The sequence below is a fragment of the Chiloscyllium plagiosum genome, chromosome 14 (genome assembly GCF_004010195.1).
Source record: "Chiloscyllium plagiosum isolate BGI_BamShark_2017 chromosome 14, ASM401019v2, whole genome shotgun sequence".
Classification (NCBI taxonomy): domain Eukaryota; kingdom Metazoa; phylum Chordata; class Chondrichthyes; order Orectolobiformes; family Hemiscylliidae; genus Chiloscyllium; species Chiloscyllium plagiosum.
In genome coordinates this window covers 72,348,876-72,369,506 of record NC_057723.1, presented here as the reverse complement: position 1 = coordinate 72,369,506, position 20,631 = coordinate 72,348,876, and the positions used below count along the sequence as shown (strand labels likewise).

The following is a 20,631-nucleotide window of genomic DNA, read 5'->3' as shown; positions in this document are numbered from 1 at the left end:
CAGTGTTGAACTTGGTTGGACAAGGTCAAAAGTCACACGCCACCAGGTTATAGTCCAACAGGTTTATTTGAAATTGAAAGCTTGAGGAAGGCTGCTCCTTCATTTTCAAACAAATCTGTTGGACTATAACCTGGTGACGTGTGACTTTTGACCTTGTCCAACCAAGTCCAACACTTGGCACCTCCATAATAAATAAACCTGCTCGACTATAACCTGGTGTCATGTGACTTCTGACTTTGACCAGTCAATAAAATTATGGTTGAGTTGATTTACATAAAATATCGAACATAGAACAGTACAGCACAGACAAGGGCTCTTTGGCCCTCGATGTTGTACCAACCGTTTATGCTACTCTAAGATCAAACTAACCTACATACCCTTCATTTTACTATCATCCATATGCCTATCCAAGAGTCACTTTAATGTCCTTATTCTGTATGTTGCCCACCCCCCAACAATCAAATACTCTCTGAGGATTTGTGGACTCTATATGGAGAGTGTAACTATATTTGAGGATTCTACATGCAAAGTATGAATGGGTTTGGAGATTTTATTCAGAATGTATGAACAGGTTTGGGATTTCTGTAGGAAGACTGTAAGTACATTTGGGGGTTCTGTGTGGAAAGTATGAATGAGATTGAGTATTATGTATAGAAAGTAAATAGGTTTGGGTTTGTGGATTCTATATTAACAACATGAACACATTTGGTGAGAATAGCACTATTGTTCACCTTACCTGCCAAGCTATTAGATTTTTTAGATGATGCAATTTTTCACAGTCTTCTGGATGCTCTTCTGAGTAAGCCTCTGTGAAGAAAGCCTGAAAATATGGAAAGTTTTAACACAGAGTCAAAATCAAACATCTCCCTCTACTTAAATAGCCATCAGCTCTCCCAGATTGAGAGCAAGTAATAAAGTGCTTACTTTTTTCAGTTTAGTTTAGACACAAAGTTTTAACAGTCAATTTGTCGGTCAACATTTTTTACTGCAGAAAAAATCTTCACTTTTTGTCAAAGCTTTTCACTTTGCACTCATCAGGGCATTCACGAGAAGTACCACAGTAAAAGGGATAAACATTTTCTATTGTATGAGAAAAGATTGCTGATTGGTGGCACCGTGGCTCAGTGGTTAGCACTGCTGCCTGACAGTACCAGGGACCTGGGTTTGATTCCAACCTCGTGCTACTGTCTGTGTGGAATTTGCATGTTCTCCCCGCATTTGAATGTGTCTGGTTTCCTAACACAGTCCAAAGATGTGCAATTCAGGAGGATTGGCCATGCTAAATTGCCCCGTAGTGTTCAAGGATATGAAGGCTGGGTGGGTTGGTCAAGGTAACTATGGGGTTACAGGGATTAACTGGAGTGCTGGGTCTAGGTGAATGCTCCTCAGAGGATCGGTGTACCCTCAATGGGCTGAATGGCCTCTTTCTGCACTGTTGGGATTCTATGATTCTAAGTGGACTCTGACTGGCAGTGGCATTCCATGGTGAAGGCACTGATGACTGACAATTAATGACCAAGCTTTGCTTCAATTTAAACCAGACAGTTTGACTCTGATTGGTCCTGGTGCTTGCAACATTGAAAGCTTCAACAAAATATGTCTTTTTCACTACCAAGAGACAACTTGTCTTTTAGGAGAAGAAAATTAAGTCTCTGTTTATCACAGAGATTGAAAGAAAAACAAAATTCCTCAAACGCAAATGTAAAATTCGATCCCAAACTGCATGATGCAACTGCATTCAACAAAATTCACTGCATGCCCCAAGGATTAAAAAGAAATGTAATATGTTCCAGCCATTGCAGAGTCCCACACTGAAATGCTAAGTAACAATGCATTGGGACATTTTAAACCCTCTTTCCAAATCACAAGTGTTTCCTAAGCACTTGTAAAACTTATTCAAACTTTAAGATCCTCATGGATATACGTTCTAATACTTGTGAATTAATATTTGCTATTACTACAACTGAAGTTACTGTGCTTGCAATGTTTCTCACACACTAACCTTATGGTTGTAAGGTTTCATAATCAAAACCCAACCAAATCTAATCTAAATTTTGTCGGTTTATTTTGCCCCTTTCTGGGCCTGTTGTTGTTTTGAATATTGTGTTAGCTTGGTATTAAAATACAAGTCGTTCTGCTATGTTTCATTAATGTAAATTCACCATAACACAATTGATGAATTGGGAACACTGCTTCTAAAGCACAAACTTTTAAAGCGTGTATTGGTTATAACACGATTCCGGTGCCATTAACTTAAATGGTGCTGCTATTCCACGATTTTCGTGCAACATGGGATTGCGTGAGGATGGATCTAGTGTGTTACAGCAGATTCGACTGTACTTTAATCAGGGACTGATGCTGTTTGTTTTGGGCTGCACTGTCTTTTGTTTTTGTCAAATATGTTGGCCTGGTTTTCTAGGTTAGATGTGCAGAGGTGACTGTATTGTTGTAGTTAGCTCGGTATCTCCATTGCACTGAAGTGGTTGTGATATTTCTTGATCCTACCTTCACAGCCAACTACCTAAACAATTTATATCATGCTCTTTAAGTGTTTTAACGATGGTATCTGCTCCCTGAACATTAATGGGACATTTGACGCGCTCTATTAACTTTTTACATGACCATTTATCTCGCTCTCTAAAAATACATGAAAGAAACCACTGTTACACTGCCCTTATCTATACATCTGCCCAGAGTAAAAGCCATGAAGTCCGTTAACTTTATGCCAGTCTGCATGTTCAGATTCATTAAACAAAGTTCTTCAAGCAATATTATCTCCACTCCAATAAGTACTTACAGCACACGATAAATAATCAAAAGTTAAAATAGATAAGAAAAACATTGATATAAAATGTAGATATTTTTAATCACTCGTTCAGCACTGATATTTAATATCGCATTGAATCAGAACACATACATGTCTTCACACAGGCAGAGAACTGAATAACACAGAAAGCATAAGTGAGTATATTCACGCTGATACAGTGTTGGTGTATAATCCCACACTGATACAGTGCTGGTGTATAATCCCACACTGATACAGTGCTGGTGTATAACCCCAAAATGATACAGTGCTGGTGTATATTCCCACACTGATAAAGTGTGGGTTTATAATCACACACTGATACAGTGTTGGTGTATAATCCCACACTGATACAGTGCTGGTGTATAATCCCACACTGACACAGTGCTGATGTATAATTCCACACTGATACAGTGCTGATGTATAATACCACACTGATACAGTGCTGGTGTATAATCAGACACTGAAAAAGTGCAGGTGTATAATCAAACACTGATACAGTGCTGATGTATAATCGCAAACTGATACAGTGCGGGTGCATAATCCCAAAAAGATAGAGTGCTGATGTATAATCCCACACTGATACAGTGCGGGTGTATAATCCCACACTGATACAGTGCTGGTGTATAATCCCACACTGATACAGTGCTGATGTATAATTAAACACTGATACAGTGCTGGTGTATAACTCCAAAATGATACAGTACTGGTATATATTCCCACACTGATAAAGTGCTGGTTTATAACCCCACACTGATACAGTGCTGGTGTATAATCCCACACTGATACAGTGCTGGTGTATAACCCCACACTGATACAGTGCTGGTGTATAATCCCACACTGATACAGTGCTGGTGTATAATCCCACACTGATACAGTGCTAATGTATAATCCCACACTGATACAGTGCTGGTGTATAATACCACACTGATACCGGGCTGGTGTATAAAGCACACAGACTGTATTGGGGTATAATCCCACACTGATACAGTGCTGGTCTATAACCCCAAAATGATACAGTGCTGGTGTATATTCCCACACTGATACAGTGCTGGTGTATAATCCCACACTGATATGGAGTGAGTGTATAATCCCACACTGATACAGTGCTGATGTATAATCCCAAACTGATACAGAGCGGGTGTATAATTCCACACTGATACAATGCTGATGTATAATTCCACACTGATACAGTGCGGGTGTATAATCCCACACTGATACAGTCTGGGTGTATAATCCCACACTGAAACAGTGCTGATGCATAATCCCACACTAATACAGTGCTGATGTATAATCAAACACTGATACAGTGCGGGTGTATAATCAAACACTGATACAGTGCTGATGTAAAATCCCACACTGATACAGTGCTGGTGTATAATCCGACACTGATACAGTGCTGATGTAAAATCCCACACTGATACAGTGCTGGTGTATAATCCCACACTGATACAGTGCGGGTGTATAATCCCACACTGATACAGTGCTGGTGTGTAATCCCACACTGATACAGTGCTGGTGTATAATCAAACACTGATACAGCGCTTGTGTATAATCCCACACTGATACAGTGCTGGTGTATAATCGCACACTGATACAGTGCTGGTGTACAGTCCTACACTGATACAGTGCGGGTGCATAATCCCACACTGATACAGTGCTGGTGTACAATCCTACACTGATACAGTGCGGGTGTATAATCCCACACTGATACAGTGCGGGTGTATAATCCCACACTGATACAGTGCTGGTGTATAATCGTACACGGATACAGTGCTTGTGTATAATCCCACACTGATAGAGTGCTTGAGTATAGTCACACACTGATACAGTGCGGGTGTATAATCCCACACTGATACAGTGCTGGTGTATAATTCCACACTGATTCAGTGCTGGTATATATTCCCACACTGAAACAGTGCGGGTGTATAATCCCACACTGGTACAGTGTTAGTGTATAATCCCACACTTATAAAGAGCTGGTGTATAATTCCACACAGATTCAGTGCTGGTGTATAATTCCACACTGATACAGTGCTGGTTTATAATCCCATATTGATACAGTGCTGATGTATAATCCCGCACTGATACAGTGCTGGTGTATAACCCCATATTGATACAGTGCTGATGTATAATCCTGCACTGATACAGTGCTGATGTGTAATTAAACACTGATACAGTGCTGGTGTATAATCCCACACTGATACCGGGCTGGTGTATAAAGCACACAGATTGTATTGGGGTATAATCCCACACTGATACAGTGCTGGTGTACAATCCCACACTGATACAGTGCTGGTGTATATTCCCACACTGATAAAGTGTGGGTTTATAATCCCACACTGATACAGTGCTGGTGTATAATCCTACACTGATAAAGTGTGGGTTTATAATCCAACACTGATACAGTGCTGGCCTATAATCCCACATTGATAAAGTGCTGATGTATAATCAGACACTGAAAAAGTGCTGGTGTATAATCAAACACTGATACAGTGCTGGTGAATAATCGCAAACTGATACAGTGCGGGTGTATAATCCCACAAAGATAGAGTGCTGATGTATAATCCCACACTGATACAGTGCCTGTGTATAATCCCACACTGATACAGTGCGGGTGTATAATCCCACACTGATACAGTGCTGGTGTATAATCAGACACTGAAAAAGTGCTGGTGTATAATCAAACACTGATACAGTGTGGGTGTATAATCCCACACTGATACAGTGCTGGTGTATAATCCCACACTGATACAGTGCGGGTGTATAATCCCACACTGATACAGTGCGGGTGTATAATCCAACACTGATACAGTGCGGGTGTATAATCCCACACTGATACAGTGCTGATGTATAATCCCACACTTATACAGTGCTGGTGTATAATTAAACACTGATACAGTGCTGGTGTATAATCCCACACTGATACAGTGCGGGTGTATAATCCCACACTGATACAGTGCTGATGTATAATCCCACACTTATACAGTGCGGGTGTATAATCCCACACTGATACAGTGCGGGTGTATAATCCCACACTGATACAGTGCTGGTGTATAATCCCACACTGATACAGTGCGGGTGTATAATCTCACACTGATACAGTGCGGGTGTATAATCCCACACTGATACAGTGCTGATGTATAATCCCACACTTATACAGTGCTGATGTATAATTAAACACTGATACAGTGCTGGTGTATAATCCCACACTGATACAGTGCTGGTGTATAATCCCACACTAATACAGTGCTGGTGTATAATCCCACACTGATACAGTGCTGATGTATAATCCCACACTGATTGTGTTGGGGTACAATCCCACAGTGATACAGTGCGGGTGTATAATCCCACACTAATACAGTGCGGGTGTATAATCCCACACTCATACAGTGCTGGTGTATAATCCCACACTGAAACAGTGCTGGTGTATAATCCCACACTGAAACAGTGCTGGTGTATAATCCCACACTGATACAGTGCGGGTGTATAATCCCACACTGATATAGTGCGGGCGTATAATTAAACACTGATACAGTGCTGGTGTATAACTCCAAAATGATACAGTACTGGTATATATTCCCAAACTGATAAAGTGCTGGTTTATAACCCCATGCTGATACAGTGCTGGTGTATAATCCCACACTGATACAGTGCTGGTGCATAACCCCACACTGATACAGTGCTGATGTATAATTAAACACTGATACAGTGCTTGTGTATAATCCCACACTGATACCGGGCTGGTGTACAGAGCACACAGATTGTATTGGGGTAAAATCCCACACTGATACAGTGCTGGTGTTTAACCCCAAAATGATACAGTGCTGGTGTATAATCACACACTGATACTGTGCTGGTTCATAATCCCACACTGATACAGTGCTGGTGTATAATCCCACACTGATATGGTGTGGGTGTATAATCCCACACTGATACAGTGCTGATGTATAATCCCACACTGATACAGAGCGGGTGTATATTTCCACACTGACACTGTGCGGGTGTATAATCCCACAATGATACAGTGCGGGTGTATAATCCCACACTGAAACAGTGCTGATGTATAATCCCACACTGATACAGTGCGGGTGTATAATCCCACACTGATACAGTGCTGATGTATAATCAGACACTGAAAAAGTGCTGGTGTATAATCAAACACTGATACAGTGCGGGTGTATAATCCCACACTGATACAGTGCTGATGTAAAATCCCACACTGATACAGTGCTGGTGTATAAACCCACACTGATACAGTGCGGGTGTATAATCCCATATTGATACAGTGCTGATGTATAATCCCGCACTGATACAGTGCTGATGTATAATTAAACACTGATACAGTGCTGGTGTATAATCACACACTGATACAGTGCTGGTGTACAATCCTACACTGATACAGTGCTGGTGTATAATCCCACACTGAAACAGTGCTGGTGTATAATCCCACACTGATACAGTGCTGGTGTATAATCGTACACGGATACAGTGCTTGTGTATAATCCCACACTGATAGAGTGCTTGAGTATAGTCACACACAGATACGGTGCTGGTGTACAATACCACACTGATACAGTGCGGGTGTATAATCCCACACTGATACAGTGCGGGTGTATAATCCCACACTGATCCAGTGCTGGTGTATAATTCCACACTGATTCAGTGCTGGTAGATATTCCCGCACTGAAACAGTGCGGGTGTATAATCCCACACTGATACAGTGTTGGTGTATAATCCCACACTGATAGAGAGCCGGTGTATAATTCCACACAGATTCAGTGCTGGTGTATAATCCCACACTGATACAGTGCGGGTGTATAATCCCAAAATAATACAGTGCTGGTGTATAAATCCACACTGATACAGTGCTGATGTATAATCCCGCACTGATGTATAATTAAACACTGATACAGTGCTGATGTATAATCCCGCACTGATACAGTGCTGATGTATAATCCCACACTGATACAGTGCTGGTGTATAATCCCATATTGATACAGTGCTGTTGTATAATTCCGCAGTGATGCAGTGCTGATGTATAATTAAACACTGATACAGTGCTGGTGTATAATTCCACACTGATACAGTGCTGGTGTATAATCCCATATTGATACAGTGCTGATGTATAATCCCACACTGATACAGTGCTGATGTATAATTAAACACTGATACAGTGCTGATGTATAATCCCACACTGATACCGGGCTGGTGTATAAAGCACACAGATTGTATTGGGGTATAATCCCACACTGATACAGTGCTGGTGTATAACCCCAAAATGATTCAGTGCTGGTGTATATTCCCACACTGATACTGTGCTGGTTCATAATCCCACACTGATACAGTGCTGGTGTATAATCCCACACTGATACAGTGCAGGTGTATAATCCCACACTGATATGGTGTGGGTGTATAATCCCACACTGATACAGTGCTGATGTATAATCCCACACTGATACAGTGCTGATGTATGATCCCACACTGATACAGTGCTGGTGTATAATCCCACACTGATACAGTGCTGGTGTATAATCCCACACTGATACAGTGCTGATGTATAATCTCACACTGATACAGTGCTGGTGTATAATCCCACACTGACACAGTGCTGATGTATAATCAGAAATTGAAAAAGTGCTGGTGTATAAACAAACACTGATACAGTGCTGGTGTATAATCGCAAACTGATACAGTGCGGGTGTATAATCCCACAAAGATAGAGTGCTGATGTATAATCCCACACTGATACAGTGCTGGTGTATAATCCCACACTGATACCGGGCTGATGTATAATCCCACACTGATTGTGTTGGGGTATAATCCCACACTGATACAGTGCTGGTGTATAATCCCACACTGAAACAGTGCTGGTGTATAATCCCACACTGATACAGTGCTGGTGTATAATCAAACACTGATACAGCGCTTGTGTATAATCCCACACTGGTACAGCGCTGGTGTATAATCCCACACTGATACAGTGCGGGTGTATGTGGTGTAAAATTATGTCCCAATACATGTGTGAATCATAATGTAACACATGTATTGGGCCAAGCAGTGGAATGTGGTGAAACGGTTAAAAATTATGTCCCAATACATGTGTGAATCTAACCGGAATGGAGGTGTTGCTTAGTCCCGTGTGAATCTTATTACACACCTCCCCGTGTGAATCTTCTTATCTGTATGTAACCAGAATGGAATGTGTTTTTTAGCCTTGCTCTGCTGTTCACATGAATGTTTATATCTGGAAAAGAGTATATCAGCTGGAAAAGTCTCCAGTTCGGTGAGTCTGCTCCGGGGTTACGTTTAACCGCCGAGCGTGGGTTGTTGGCAACCGCTCTACGAGAACTGACGGCTCCCAGTTCCGGTAACATGTAGAGTGAGTATAAGCCAGACCCGTTGTATGAGACCTGGTTGTGGCGACGCTGCGGGGAATAAAATGCCCATATTCTAGCAGACTCGCCTCTTGGTCGTTTGTTCTGTGTCAGACTACTCTCCTACGAACCTGACCTTGAGAATTTTTTAAAACAGTGTATAATCCCACAAAGATATAGTGCTGGTGTATAATCCCACACAGATACAGTGCTGGTGTATAATCCCATACTGATACAGCTCTTATGTATAATCCCACGCTGATACAGTGCTTGTGTATAATCCCACGCTGATACAGTGCTTGAGTATAGTCCAACACTGATACGGTGCTGGTGTACAATCCCACACTGATACAGTGCGGGTGTACAATCCCACACTGATACAGTGATGGTGTATATTCCCACAGTGTTTCAGTGCTGGTGTATAATCCTACACTGATACAGTGCTGGTGTATAATCACACACTGATACAGTGCTGGTGTATATACCCACACTGATACAGTGTTGGTTTATAATCCCACACTGATACTGTTGAGGTATGGGGTGTGCTAGATTAACCTCCGAGCAGGAATCAAAAAACCTTTTTATTGTGTCGTCTACCTTTTTCACTTCTAACCAGTTAACCTGCCTCTCTGGAATGGACCATGCCAGAATCAGCTCCTGGGCTGGCTTTTGTCTCTTATTGTTGAAGGCATGATTTGGTAATCATTGTGTTCTTTACCTTTTCGTATTTAGCAAATCCACCCATAACCGCCGGATCCACAATCCCGTTGAGCAACATTGAGAGAGGATTGATCGGAAGATGGTCATCACCCTTGTATTGGCTGATCAAGGTGAGGATTTTCTCATTGGTTTTCTGCATTGTCTCAATCGCATTTTCAAGAGGGCTGATGGTGTTCTGCAATATCACAAAGAAACAGGTGATGAGAGTTTGTTCTTTACATTAGTGAAAAAACGATGGTGTAATGATGCTGCTCGTTTTACATGGGGATGCTGTCCTTGGTGTTTTTTCTCAGGGAGTTAATTAAAGCAGCGATTCTGAAAAGTCTAGCTTTGAAGGGTGTTAGGGCTTGTTTGATTATAGCTAACAGATACCGCCTCAGGAAAAAGGCTTTCAAGTTTCAAACAAACACTTGTACAGTGAACGGGGAGTGGTTATTTCTCCCAGCTCAGCTTGTCTCTGGTTTGGCAAAAGTGAGGACTGCAGATGCTGGAAATCAGAGTGCAGATTAGAGTGGTGCTGGAAAAGCACAGCAGGTCAGGCAGCATCCGGGCAGCAGGAAAATTGACGTTTCGGGCAAAAGCCCTTCATCAGGACTGAACTTTTCTCTGGTGTGGTTTAGTTTTAAGCAGCCTGGCCGTTCACTGAAAGCAGACAGTCAGTTCGTTGAGGCTGTTGGTCCAAGAAACAGCTACATGGAAAAAGGTGTTCCATGCTGAATCTCTCTACCAGATCTCTCTCCCTCTCTCTCCTGTAAGAGCCTGTGTTTGATTTTTTTTCCTTTTGTGCCAAGGGGTATTTATAGGGATTGTTGCAAGTAATAGGAACAGCGTCATTACACTGGGGTAATTGCTGGGTTTTCGGATCGGTTAACTTATTCTGGTCTCTTTTGTTTGTGTTCCATTCAGTCATCTTGCAAATAAACTCTGTTTTTTTTATATAGAGGCTAAGTGGTTGGACCAGCTGCATACCTCCTGGAATATCCACTTTACACCTGATTAAAACAACTAGCAATGTTAGCTACTTTCTTGAAATCCTTTGAGGGGGTCAAGCCTGGCCCACAACAATGAGCTGGAAATGTGTTGCTGGAAAAGCGCAGCAGGTCAGGCAGCATCCAGGGAACAGGAGAATCGACGTTTCGGGCATAAGCCCTTCTTCAGGAATGGCTTATGCCCGAAACGTCGATTCTCCTGTTCCCTGGATGCTGCCTGACCTGCTGCGCTTTTCCAGCAACACATTTCCAGCTCTGATCTCCAGTATCTGCAGACCTCACTTTCTCCACAACAATGAGCACAATCAATGGGATTGAGCAATGTGGAGATGGGATGGAGGTCGCTGAGGTGAAGGGTTAACCACGAGTAATGGTGAAGCAGTGTTGAGGATCCTTGTGCCTAATCCTGCACTAAGGTTATGTTCGTATGAATCACAAGAAGAAATCATTTTTGCACCCTTTAGTTTTCAAAGGGACCAGCATAGTTGCTGATCTACCACCTGCACTAATGCAACATGGAGTTCAGCCACTGAGACCAGGAAGGGCCCCCTATTTAAAACTAAACTGAAACAAGTTAGGTTTTGTTGACCATGCTAAATTGTCCCATAATGCCTTGGGATATGCAAGCTAGGTCGATGAGCCATGGGAAATGCTGGTGTAGCAATTGTAACAATGATGTGGACGAGCTGGTGTTGGACTGGGGTGGACAAAGTTAAAAATCACACAACACCAGGTTATAGTCCAACAGGTTTATTTGGAAGCACCAGCTTTAGGACCTGCTGAAGGAGCAGCAGTCTGAAAGCTAGTTGCTCACAAATAAACCTGCTGTACTATAACCTGGTATTGCGTCATTGTAATGAGGTCAGCTAGATGGATCTCATAGAATATGAGTTCCCTGATTGGGGCTGTTAACTTGGTCCATTCAGGGGGCCCTGGCTGACAGGAGTGTCAGGGGTTCTGCTCACTCTGGGAGCTGACTCTGAGCTAGTTGGATCAGTGGCATATATTGTTTACATTAAATAAAGGATGATTTGGTGACAGGATACCAACCTTCAAGGAGTTAGTTCAGTAGGGTTAGCGAGATTGGGCTGGGTCTGGATAGGATGCTGTTTGGAGGGTAGGTGCTAGATTCGATGGGCTGAAAGGCCTCCATCCGCACTATAGAGATTCAATGTTCAATGGTAGATTGAATGTTACTGCCTATCTGCAAGCGTGACTCAACAGTGCCACCTACTGACCTGAGTCTCGGAGCACATACATCCCAGACAGGGCCTGCAGATGATGATGAGGCAATCAAAGAGAGGACAAAAATGACTTGCCCTCACCAATCTGTCACACATTCCTCTCTCTGTGATTGTAAAGATAGGAGTGGCCACAACACATTGATTATAAAGTTTTGATATTCTTGCTTTCACACTGAGTTGATGGTGTTATCTGTTAAATGGAGAAAGTGAGGACTGCAGATGCTGGAGATCAGAGCTGAAAATGTGTTGCTGGAAAAGCAGGAGGAGAATCGACGTTTTGGGCATGAGCCCTTCTTCAGGAATGAGGAAAGTGTGCCAAGCAGGCTAAGACAAAAGGTAGAGAGGAGGGACTTGGGGGAGGGGCGTTGATAAAGATAGTCACTGACAGAACGTGTTGAGAGAGAAAAAAAACCTTGGAATGCATCCTTTTCCTAAATTCACTCATGAGATGTGGGCATTGCTGGCTGGCCAGCAATTCTTACCTGCCCCTAGTTACCCTTGAGAAGATGCTGCTGAACTAACTTCTTGAATCACTGCAGTCCATGTGCTAGAGGTTGACGCACAATGCCCTTAGGGAAGGAAATCCAGGACCTGGACCCAATGGCAATGAAGCACCAATGATATATTTCCAAATCAGAGTGGTGAGTGCCTTGGAGGAAGACTTGCAGGTGGTGGTGCTCCCATATATTTGCTGCCATTCTCCTTTGAGATGGAAGTGGTCGTAGGTTTGGCAAGTGCTGACAGAGGATCTTTAACAAATTTCTAAAGCTCATCTTGTAGATAGGACACACTGCTGCTGCTGAGCATTGGTGATGGAGGGAGTGGATGCTTGTGGATGTGGTGTCAATCAAGTAGGCTGCTTTGTCCTGGAGTATGTCAAGCTATTAAGTGTTGTGGAGCTGCACCCATCCAGTCAAGTGAGGAGTATTTCACCACACACCTGACTTGTACCTTGTACATGGTGGACAGGCTTTGGGGATTTAGGGGTGAATTACATGTCTAATATTCCTGGCCTCTGACCTGCTCTGGTAGCTACTGTATTTAAATGGCAGATCCAGTTAAACATATGGTCAATGGTAACCCCCCGCCCAACAGGATGTTGTAGTGGGGATCCAGTGATGGTAACACTGCCAATACACACCCTCTTCATTCCTGAAGAAGGGCTCATGCCCGAAACGTCGATTCTCCTGCTCCTTGGATGCTGCCTGACCTGCTGTGCTTTTCCAGCAACACATTTTCAGCTCTTATCTGTTAAATGGGAAAGATTCGAAATATCAAGCAGCTAAAAGCTGAGCAATCGGCAGCAGCAGAACTGTATTTAACTATAATCTGTAGCTGCATGGGCAGGCTTACCTCCTTTCTCCCATCACTTTTAAACCAGTCGATCCAACCTACTTCAGTAAGCCTGCTCTGCCATTCAGTGGCTAATCTCTTTGTGTTTTGAATTCCACGCTCCCACCCACTTCCAATAGCATTTGATTCTCCCTGCCGAACAGGAATCTGCCTACCTCTGAAGATTAAAAAAATCAATGACCCTACCCCTACTGACTTCTGAGGCAGAGAGAGTCCCAAAGTCACACTGCCCTCGTCTCTGTCCTAGAAGGGCGGCCCCTAATTATAAAACTGCCTCCTGGTTCAAGAATCCACAACAGGAAACATCTGTTCCACCTCTATCTTTTCAAGATCATTCAGGAGCTGGCATAGTCTCATGTCCTGCAAGTTGTTGAACTTCAAAGACTGACTTTCTTTTGAAGGTATTGTGGAATCAGTTTCCATCGGTTTCAGATTAAGATTCTGAATAAAAAGAATGATCTTCATTGTTCCTCTCGATCTATTTGTCATTAATTTAAAATCTATATCCTTTGTCACCATGGGGAATAGATTTTCTATATCTAATCCATATCTCATCATACTGAAAATCTCTGTTGCCTATTGCTCCCTGGGGATCAGTATTAATTCACAACCTTTTCGAATAACCGGTTTCCCTTAGCTCAGGTGACACCCTGGAAATATTTCTCTGTGTCTTTTCTCTGAAGGGTGGTCTTTAGAACTGTTTACTTTACTCAAACTGAGGTTTAAACTTTGATTTATGAGATTATGTCATGATTTCTTTTTCATTCAATGCATCTATTTACAAACTCAAGTAAACCATGTGTCATAGTCTCCAACAGCAGGGAAACAGACCCTTCAGTACCTCCTGGCCATAATCCTAAACTAAACTAGTCCCACCTACTATTGGACCACTTTACCAATCTGACCTGCAATATTGAAGGATTTGTTTTTGTAATGTATGGGTCTCAAGGCTCTCACAGGTCAATCACCCTTTTCAAAGTTCTGCTATTTACAGCAGACTTGTTTTTCACAGTTACCCTCCCAATCTGTGTCACTTCTCTACATTGACCATGACCATCATCCCATTTACATCAGTGTGAAAAGCAGAACCCTCCACATCACTGTAGTGCCCAGTCTGCAAGCTTTATAATGCTACTCACCCCACCAGAATCTAGATTCCTCTTAATGACGGCAAAGAGTAATGGAACCAAAACTGGAGAACAGCATTGGGGAGCACCCACAGCCACCCTGCTCCTTGCCACTGGATCCAAAACACCCTGTCCCATAATTCCACTGGATTCCAAATTAATGAATCACTAAAAGAGTGCTCCCATTTTGAAACAGAGCCGCTCTGTAGTATTCTCAAACTGATATTGCTGTGCATTAATTCATGCGAAACATAAGAAACAAGAGCAGCAGTGGGTCCAACCCTCTCTCCAGCCTGCTCTAGTATTCACTGAGATCACAGCTGCTCTGCCTCAACTTCACTTTCCCATCCATTTTTCTTGGTTCCCAAAAGTGCATTGAGCTCTGCAGTGAAAATATTCAATGACCTAGCATCCACTTCCTCCTGGATGAAGAAACAACTCTTCACATCAATCCTAAGCAGCCAATCCCTTCACCTGAGGCATGGTATCAGATTCTCTACTCTTCACATACACTGAATTGACCTTTCCAGGAATTTTATACATTGGAATGAGATCACTCCTCACTTAAATATAGGTCCATTTCATTCAATCTAACTTCATAAAGCAGCCCTTTCATTTCAGATGTCAATCCAGAGAACTGTTTTTGCAATCCTTAAGGCACTGAGCCACTGATCATTGGGTGATACGGTAGCTCAGTGGTGAGCACTGCTGCCTCACAGCATCAGGGACCTGGGTTGGATTCCCACCTTTGGGCGACTGAGTGAAGTTTACACATTCTCGCCATCTATGCGTGGGTTTCCTCTGGGTGTTCCAGTTTCCTCCAACAAAGATGTGCAGGTTAGATGTATGGGCCATGTGGGGTTGTGAGTGGATGGGTGGGATGGTCTCTGAAGGGTTGGTTCAAATTTAATGGGCCAAATGGCCTTTATCTGCACTGTAGGGATTCTAAGTACATTCTTGTTCTGATGGAAATGCACAGTACCCAAGGTGAGTTACATTATTGCAAGTAATAGGGTGGCACGGTGGCACAGTGGTTAGCACTGCTGCCTCACAGCGCCGGGTTCAATTCCCGCCTCAGGCGACTGACTGTGTGGAGTTTGCACGTTCTCCCCGTGTCTGCGTGGGTTTCCTCCGAGTGCTCCGGTTTCCTCCCACAGTCCAAAGATGTGCAGGGTCAGGTGAATTGGCCATGCTAAATTGCCCATAGTGTTAGGTAAGGGGTAAATGTAGGGGTATGGGTGGGTTTCGCTTCGGCGGGTCGGTGTGGACTTGTTGGGCCGAAGGGTCTGTTTCCACACTGTAATCTAATCTAAAATATCCCTACTCTTACATAGCAATCGCCTTTCTAAAAAGGCAAACATCCCATTCCAAATTTCTTTCTTTCCCTGCATACTCTCACATTGATACAGTACTGCACATTTTCTCACATTTTCTCATGGGTGTGGTAACAATGTTTCAATTCAAATAGTCGAGGTAGGCCGCTCATGAGTCATTTCTGCCTGATTTTGGGGTCTCAGTTTCCAGTTGAGTGTGGAACCTTACATCAAAGAGTTGCAGGATTAAGTCCCAGAAGCATGCATTAGCGTCATTCTGAGGAATATTGTACTTACAGTGGAGCTAGAAATGACTTCAAACCAACGCAGAATTCCAGGTAATTTATAAGCTGTGATAAATGTCGTCCTCTCAATCCACATTGACTACAAGATGCAAAGAAATGTATTTATGAGCATCAATGAACGCTGAATTCTCAAATTATGTTCATGACATTTTTTCTTGACATCACATGCACATATGGACTCTACCAGCAATGTTCGAACAAAGGTAAACAAACAGCAATACACCAGAGGCCATGATAGCAAAGTAATCGGCGATATAATAGAGGAGGGACACCATACACTTAGGAGTAAGGCTGCTTTCTTTCGGATGAGATAGATTCAAATTTGGGAGCTCTCTTTTTGTGTCACCACCGGTGACAGTAAAAATGTTTTTGAAAAATTATAAACACATGACCTGCTGCCCCCGGTAGCAAGGAGGAAATAATTTTCTCTTTCCATTTCCCTTTGTTCTCAGTGTTTAATTTTCCCACTCACATGGCAAAGAGAAGTTTCTCATCAGTTTGAATAATTACAACAATATTGGTCCTTGCTGTTCTCTCCATTTGAGATTAATAAAATAAATATATATATCTTACAGCAAATTCATTGTCTGGATCCACTGTTCCCTTCCGGACTGGTCTTGAGTATTGAAACTTCTGCACGTAATTTGCCCGGTAGAAACTAGGAGAATCAAAGAAACAAAATGACTTGCACAATGGTGTGTCATAGCTCAACTTGAATTTTCCTTTCTGTTAACAACGTAGTTTTGTTGTATGAATATGTGGTCTCCATTTAACCATAGCTATACCTTGAGCTCTCACTGGAGGCTGGAATTATGCAGAGGTCTAAAAAGAGAAGAGAAGGTGAGGCTTGCTGCTGAAGAAAAGCCCACCCGCTGAAAAAACAGCACCAAGACAACACCGTAGGACAAAGCCTTCAAGTGCAGTCACTGCAGCTGAGACTGCCACTCCCATGTGGGCTTCTACAGCCACAACAGACACTGCTCTACCAACAAAGATTGAAGCAAGACTTCCCAGGTACAGATCCATAGTCTCACCAAACTAACAGATGCCACCACATACCACTAGTACAAGGGTAAGTCTATTGCAGGTTGACTATTCATGCTAATAACTCTTTTGTGTAGAGGTGGATATCACAAATGATGATTTCCCATCCCCTTCCCTCACCCCACCTTTTCTAATTGTATTGGGAGTATTCAGACTTTACCCATTTGCAATGCAGTTAGGTATATTTATAAAGTTGTCCTTTAACGTGGGGGTCAATACAGTGATTGGAGTTGGTAACTCCTTTAGTCTACGGGAAATTATAGCAAATATTGGACCCTCACTCATCAACCCTTCAAAGAGGATTTGGTACTTTTAAAGTGGACAGAAGAACATTATGAGTGGGGAATGGACGAATATTATGGAATCCTCTTTGTGGGAAAAGTATTCTTAGAGAGCTTAGAGGATGTCATGTTGAGGTTTTGCAGCCTTTTCTGGAGTACCGTGTCCAATTCTGGTCAGCCTGTTACAGGAAGGATATTATTAAGCTGGAGAGAGTTCAGGAAAGATTTACCAGGATGTTGCGTTTGAGTTATAAGGAGAGGCTGGACAGGTTGGGACTTCTTTCACTGGAACATCGGAGCTTGAGGGGTGACTTTATAAAGTTTATAAAATTATGAGGGGTATAGATGAGGTGAATGGCAGGTCTCTTTTCCCTAGGGTGGGGAATTTCAAGACTGGGAGACACATTTTTAAGGTGAGAGGAGAAAGATTAAAAAAAAAGACACGAGGGGCAACTTTTCTACACAGTGGTTTGTGTGTGGAATGAACTGCCAGAGGAAACGGTGGGTGCTGGTACAGTTACAGCATTTAAAAGACATTTAGATAAGTTCATGAGTAGAAAATATTTTGGAGGGATATGGGCCAAGCGCAGGCAGGTGGAACTATTTAATTTGGGATTATGGTCGATGTGGACTAGTTGGACTGAAAGGTCTGTTTCGATGCTGTTTGACTGTATGACTCTATGGCTCTCTAACTTCAACAGTGAAAATTAAACAGAGTTCAGAAAGGATTGCTTTTTTAAAAGAGTTAAGCCAGGACTGGGCTTTGCAGACTGAGTAGCATCTTATTCACTGATGTCATATCATTATTCCGAAGGGATCGAGGGTCAGGAGATGCACAGAACAGGAAGGAGGTGACTTTGAATTTTATTAATTTATCCATTTTTTAAATTACCAATTTGAAACTCAGAAGCCATGGCAATATGTGATAAGATCATAATGGAATAGTCATGATGATGAAACCACGCAATGAAAAATTAGATTATGACGAGCTTCTATTTCTCCCTGAAGCTTCATCACAATTGTAATTCAGAGCTCCAATTTGATGTTCATATTTGCAGTTATGGAGTCACTGTTTTGAATTCAGCTGGAATGGTAATGTTGCTGTTCAGCTGCATACAAAGTACTCCATTGCTGTGATAAATATAGGATTTAAACAACAAAGCATGGACATCACCGTCATTCATTCACAGAGTGAGGGTGTTGTTGGCAGCATTTATTGCCCATCCCAGAGGGCAGAGAAGATTCACCCACATTGCTGTGGGTCTGGAGTCACATGTAGGCCAGACCAAGTAAGGATAGCAGTTTCCTTCCCCAAAAGGACATTAGTAAAATAGATTGCTTTTTTTTTCCACAAATTCAAATGCCACCATCTGCCATGGCAGGATTCAAATCTGGGTCCACAGGACGTTAGGAGAAAGTGAGGAGTGCAGATGCTGGAGATCAGAGTCGAGAGTGTGGCGCTGGAAAGGCACAACAGGTCAGGCAGCATCTGAGGAGCAGGAGAATCGACGTTTTGGGCATGAGCCCTTCACCAGGAATCTAACCCTAGAATTCCCAGAACATTACCTGGGTCTCTGGATTAACAGGCCATCTGACCACTAGGCCATCGCCTCCTCGTCATAAGGAAGAGCCTAAATAGCAGTGGAGCAGGACAAGCATAACATGAACCTGTTGAACATTAATGGTATTGACACATGAGATGCTTTTTTAGTTGGGACCCACTTCATTAATTTTCACAATGTGACAGTGAACCCACAACAATGATATGTATCTGTGATTTTGTGGGCACTTGAGGAGAGGTAGGGACAGGATAGACTGTTCAATAGGCTGCTGCCACCACCAGACGTACATTCTCCTTCCCTGCCTTGTCTGCCTTCTGCAGGGACCACTTCCTCCAGAACACCCTGGTCCGCCCTCCCTTCACTCCCGACACCCCCCCTACAGTCACTCGGCACCTTCCCCTGCAACCGCCAAAGGTGTAACACGTGCCCATTCCCCTCCTCCCTCCTCAGTCTCCAAGGGCCCAAACACACCTTCCAGGTGAAGCAGCACTTTACCTGCACTTCCCACAACCTACTCCAGAGCATTCGCTGCTCACAATGTGGTCTCCTTGACATTAGGAAAGCAAAGCACAGACTGGTTGATCGCATTGCAGAACACATACGTTCTGGCGACAAACCAGACCCTGTGCTTCCAGTTGCCTGCCACTTCAACATACTACCCTGTTCCCTGTCCTTTGTCTGTCTAAGATTTCTGTTTAAGGCTTGCTGCAGGCTCCAGTGAAGATCAGCGCAAGCTGGAAGGGAGACTGCAGCCCTGCGGACTCAATATCGAGTTCAATATTTTTAGGGCCTGAACTCCCCCATGTCCTAGCCCCCTACCACACTCACCATCCCTTGTTATCATATAGTCTGTCATTACACACTACCTATTGTTAGCCACTAACAGTCTCCATTAACAGTTATTCACCCTCCCAGCCAGATCGTAATCCACTCCTTTGTCTGTTCAATTGTCCATTTCTCTCTTTGTGCTCTATCCTCACCTATCCTTTACTACTTACCCCTCCCTCACCCTATCTTCTGCAAATAAACCACCATTTTCCTCGCTACCATCAGTTCTGAGGAAGGGTCACTGTACCCAAAACTCTAACTCTGATTTCTTTTCACAGATGCTGCCAGACCTGCTGAGCTTTTCCAGCGAGTTGAGTTTTTGTTTATGATTTACAGCATCTGCAGTTCTTTCAGTTTCCAAAGAAGGTTAGGTGGATTGGCCATGCTAAATTGCCCATAGTGTGCAGGCTGGGTGGGTTAGCCTTGGGAAATGCTGGATTACAGGGATGGGATGGCTCTGGGTGGCACGCTTTTTGGATGGTCGGTGTTGATAAAATGGGCTGAATAGCCTACTTCCACACTGAAGGAATTCTAAGTGCAGTATTTCGACTACCAGGCTCTTTCCATTATTTGAGGAGAAAGTGAGGTCTGCAGATGCTGGAGATCAGAGCTGGAAATGTGTTGCTGGAAAAGTGCAGCAGGTCAGGCAGCATCCAGGGAACAGGAGAATCGACGTTTCGGGCAT

At 43.1% G+C, this 20,631-nt stretch overlaps 1 protein-coding gene across 1 annotated transcript in view; it reads right to left on the bottom strand.

Moving 5' to 3' along the window:
* Nucleotides 1-20,631, bottom strand: part of LOC122556798 (dedicator of cytokinesis protein 2-like) — a 727,415-nt gene that overhangs the window by 26,403 nt on the left and 680,381 nt on the right. Inside the window, exons 43-46 of the mRNA XM_043703987.1 lie at nucleotides 16,805-16,889; nucleotides 16,224-16,310; nucleotides 9,899-10,075; nucleotides 737-820 (exon numbers count right to left, since the gene is read on the bottom strand). Coding sequence (XP_043559922.1) covers nucleotides 737-820; nucleotides 9,899-10,075; nucleotides 16,224-16,310; nucleotides 16,805-16,889 — 433 coding nt within the window. The remainder of the gene's footprint in view (nucleotides 1-736; nucleotides 821-9,898; nucleotides 10,076-16,223; nucleotides 16,311-16,804; nucleotides 16,890-20,631) is intronic.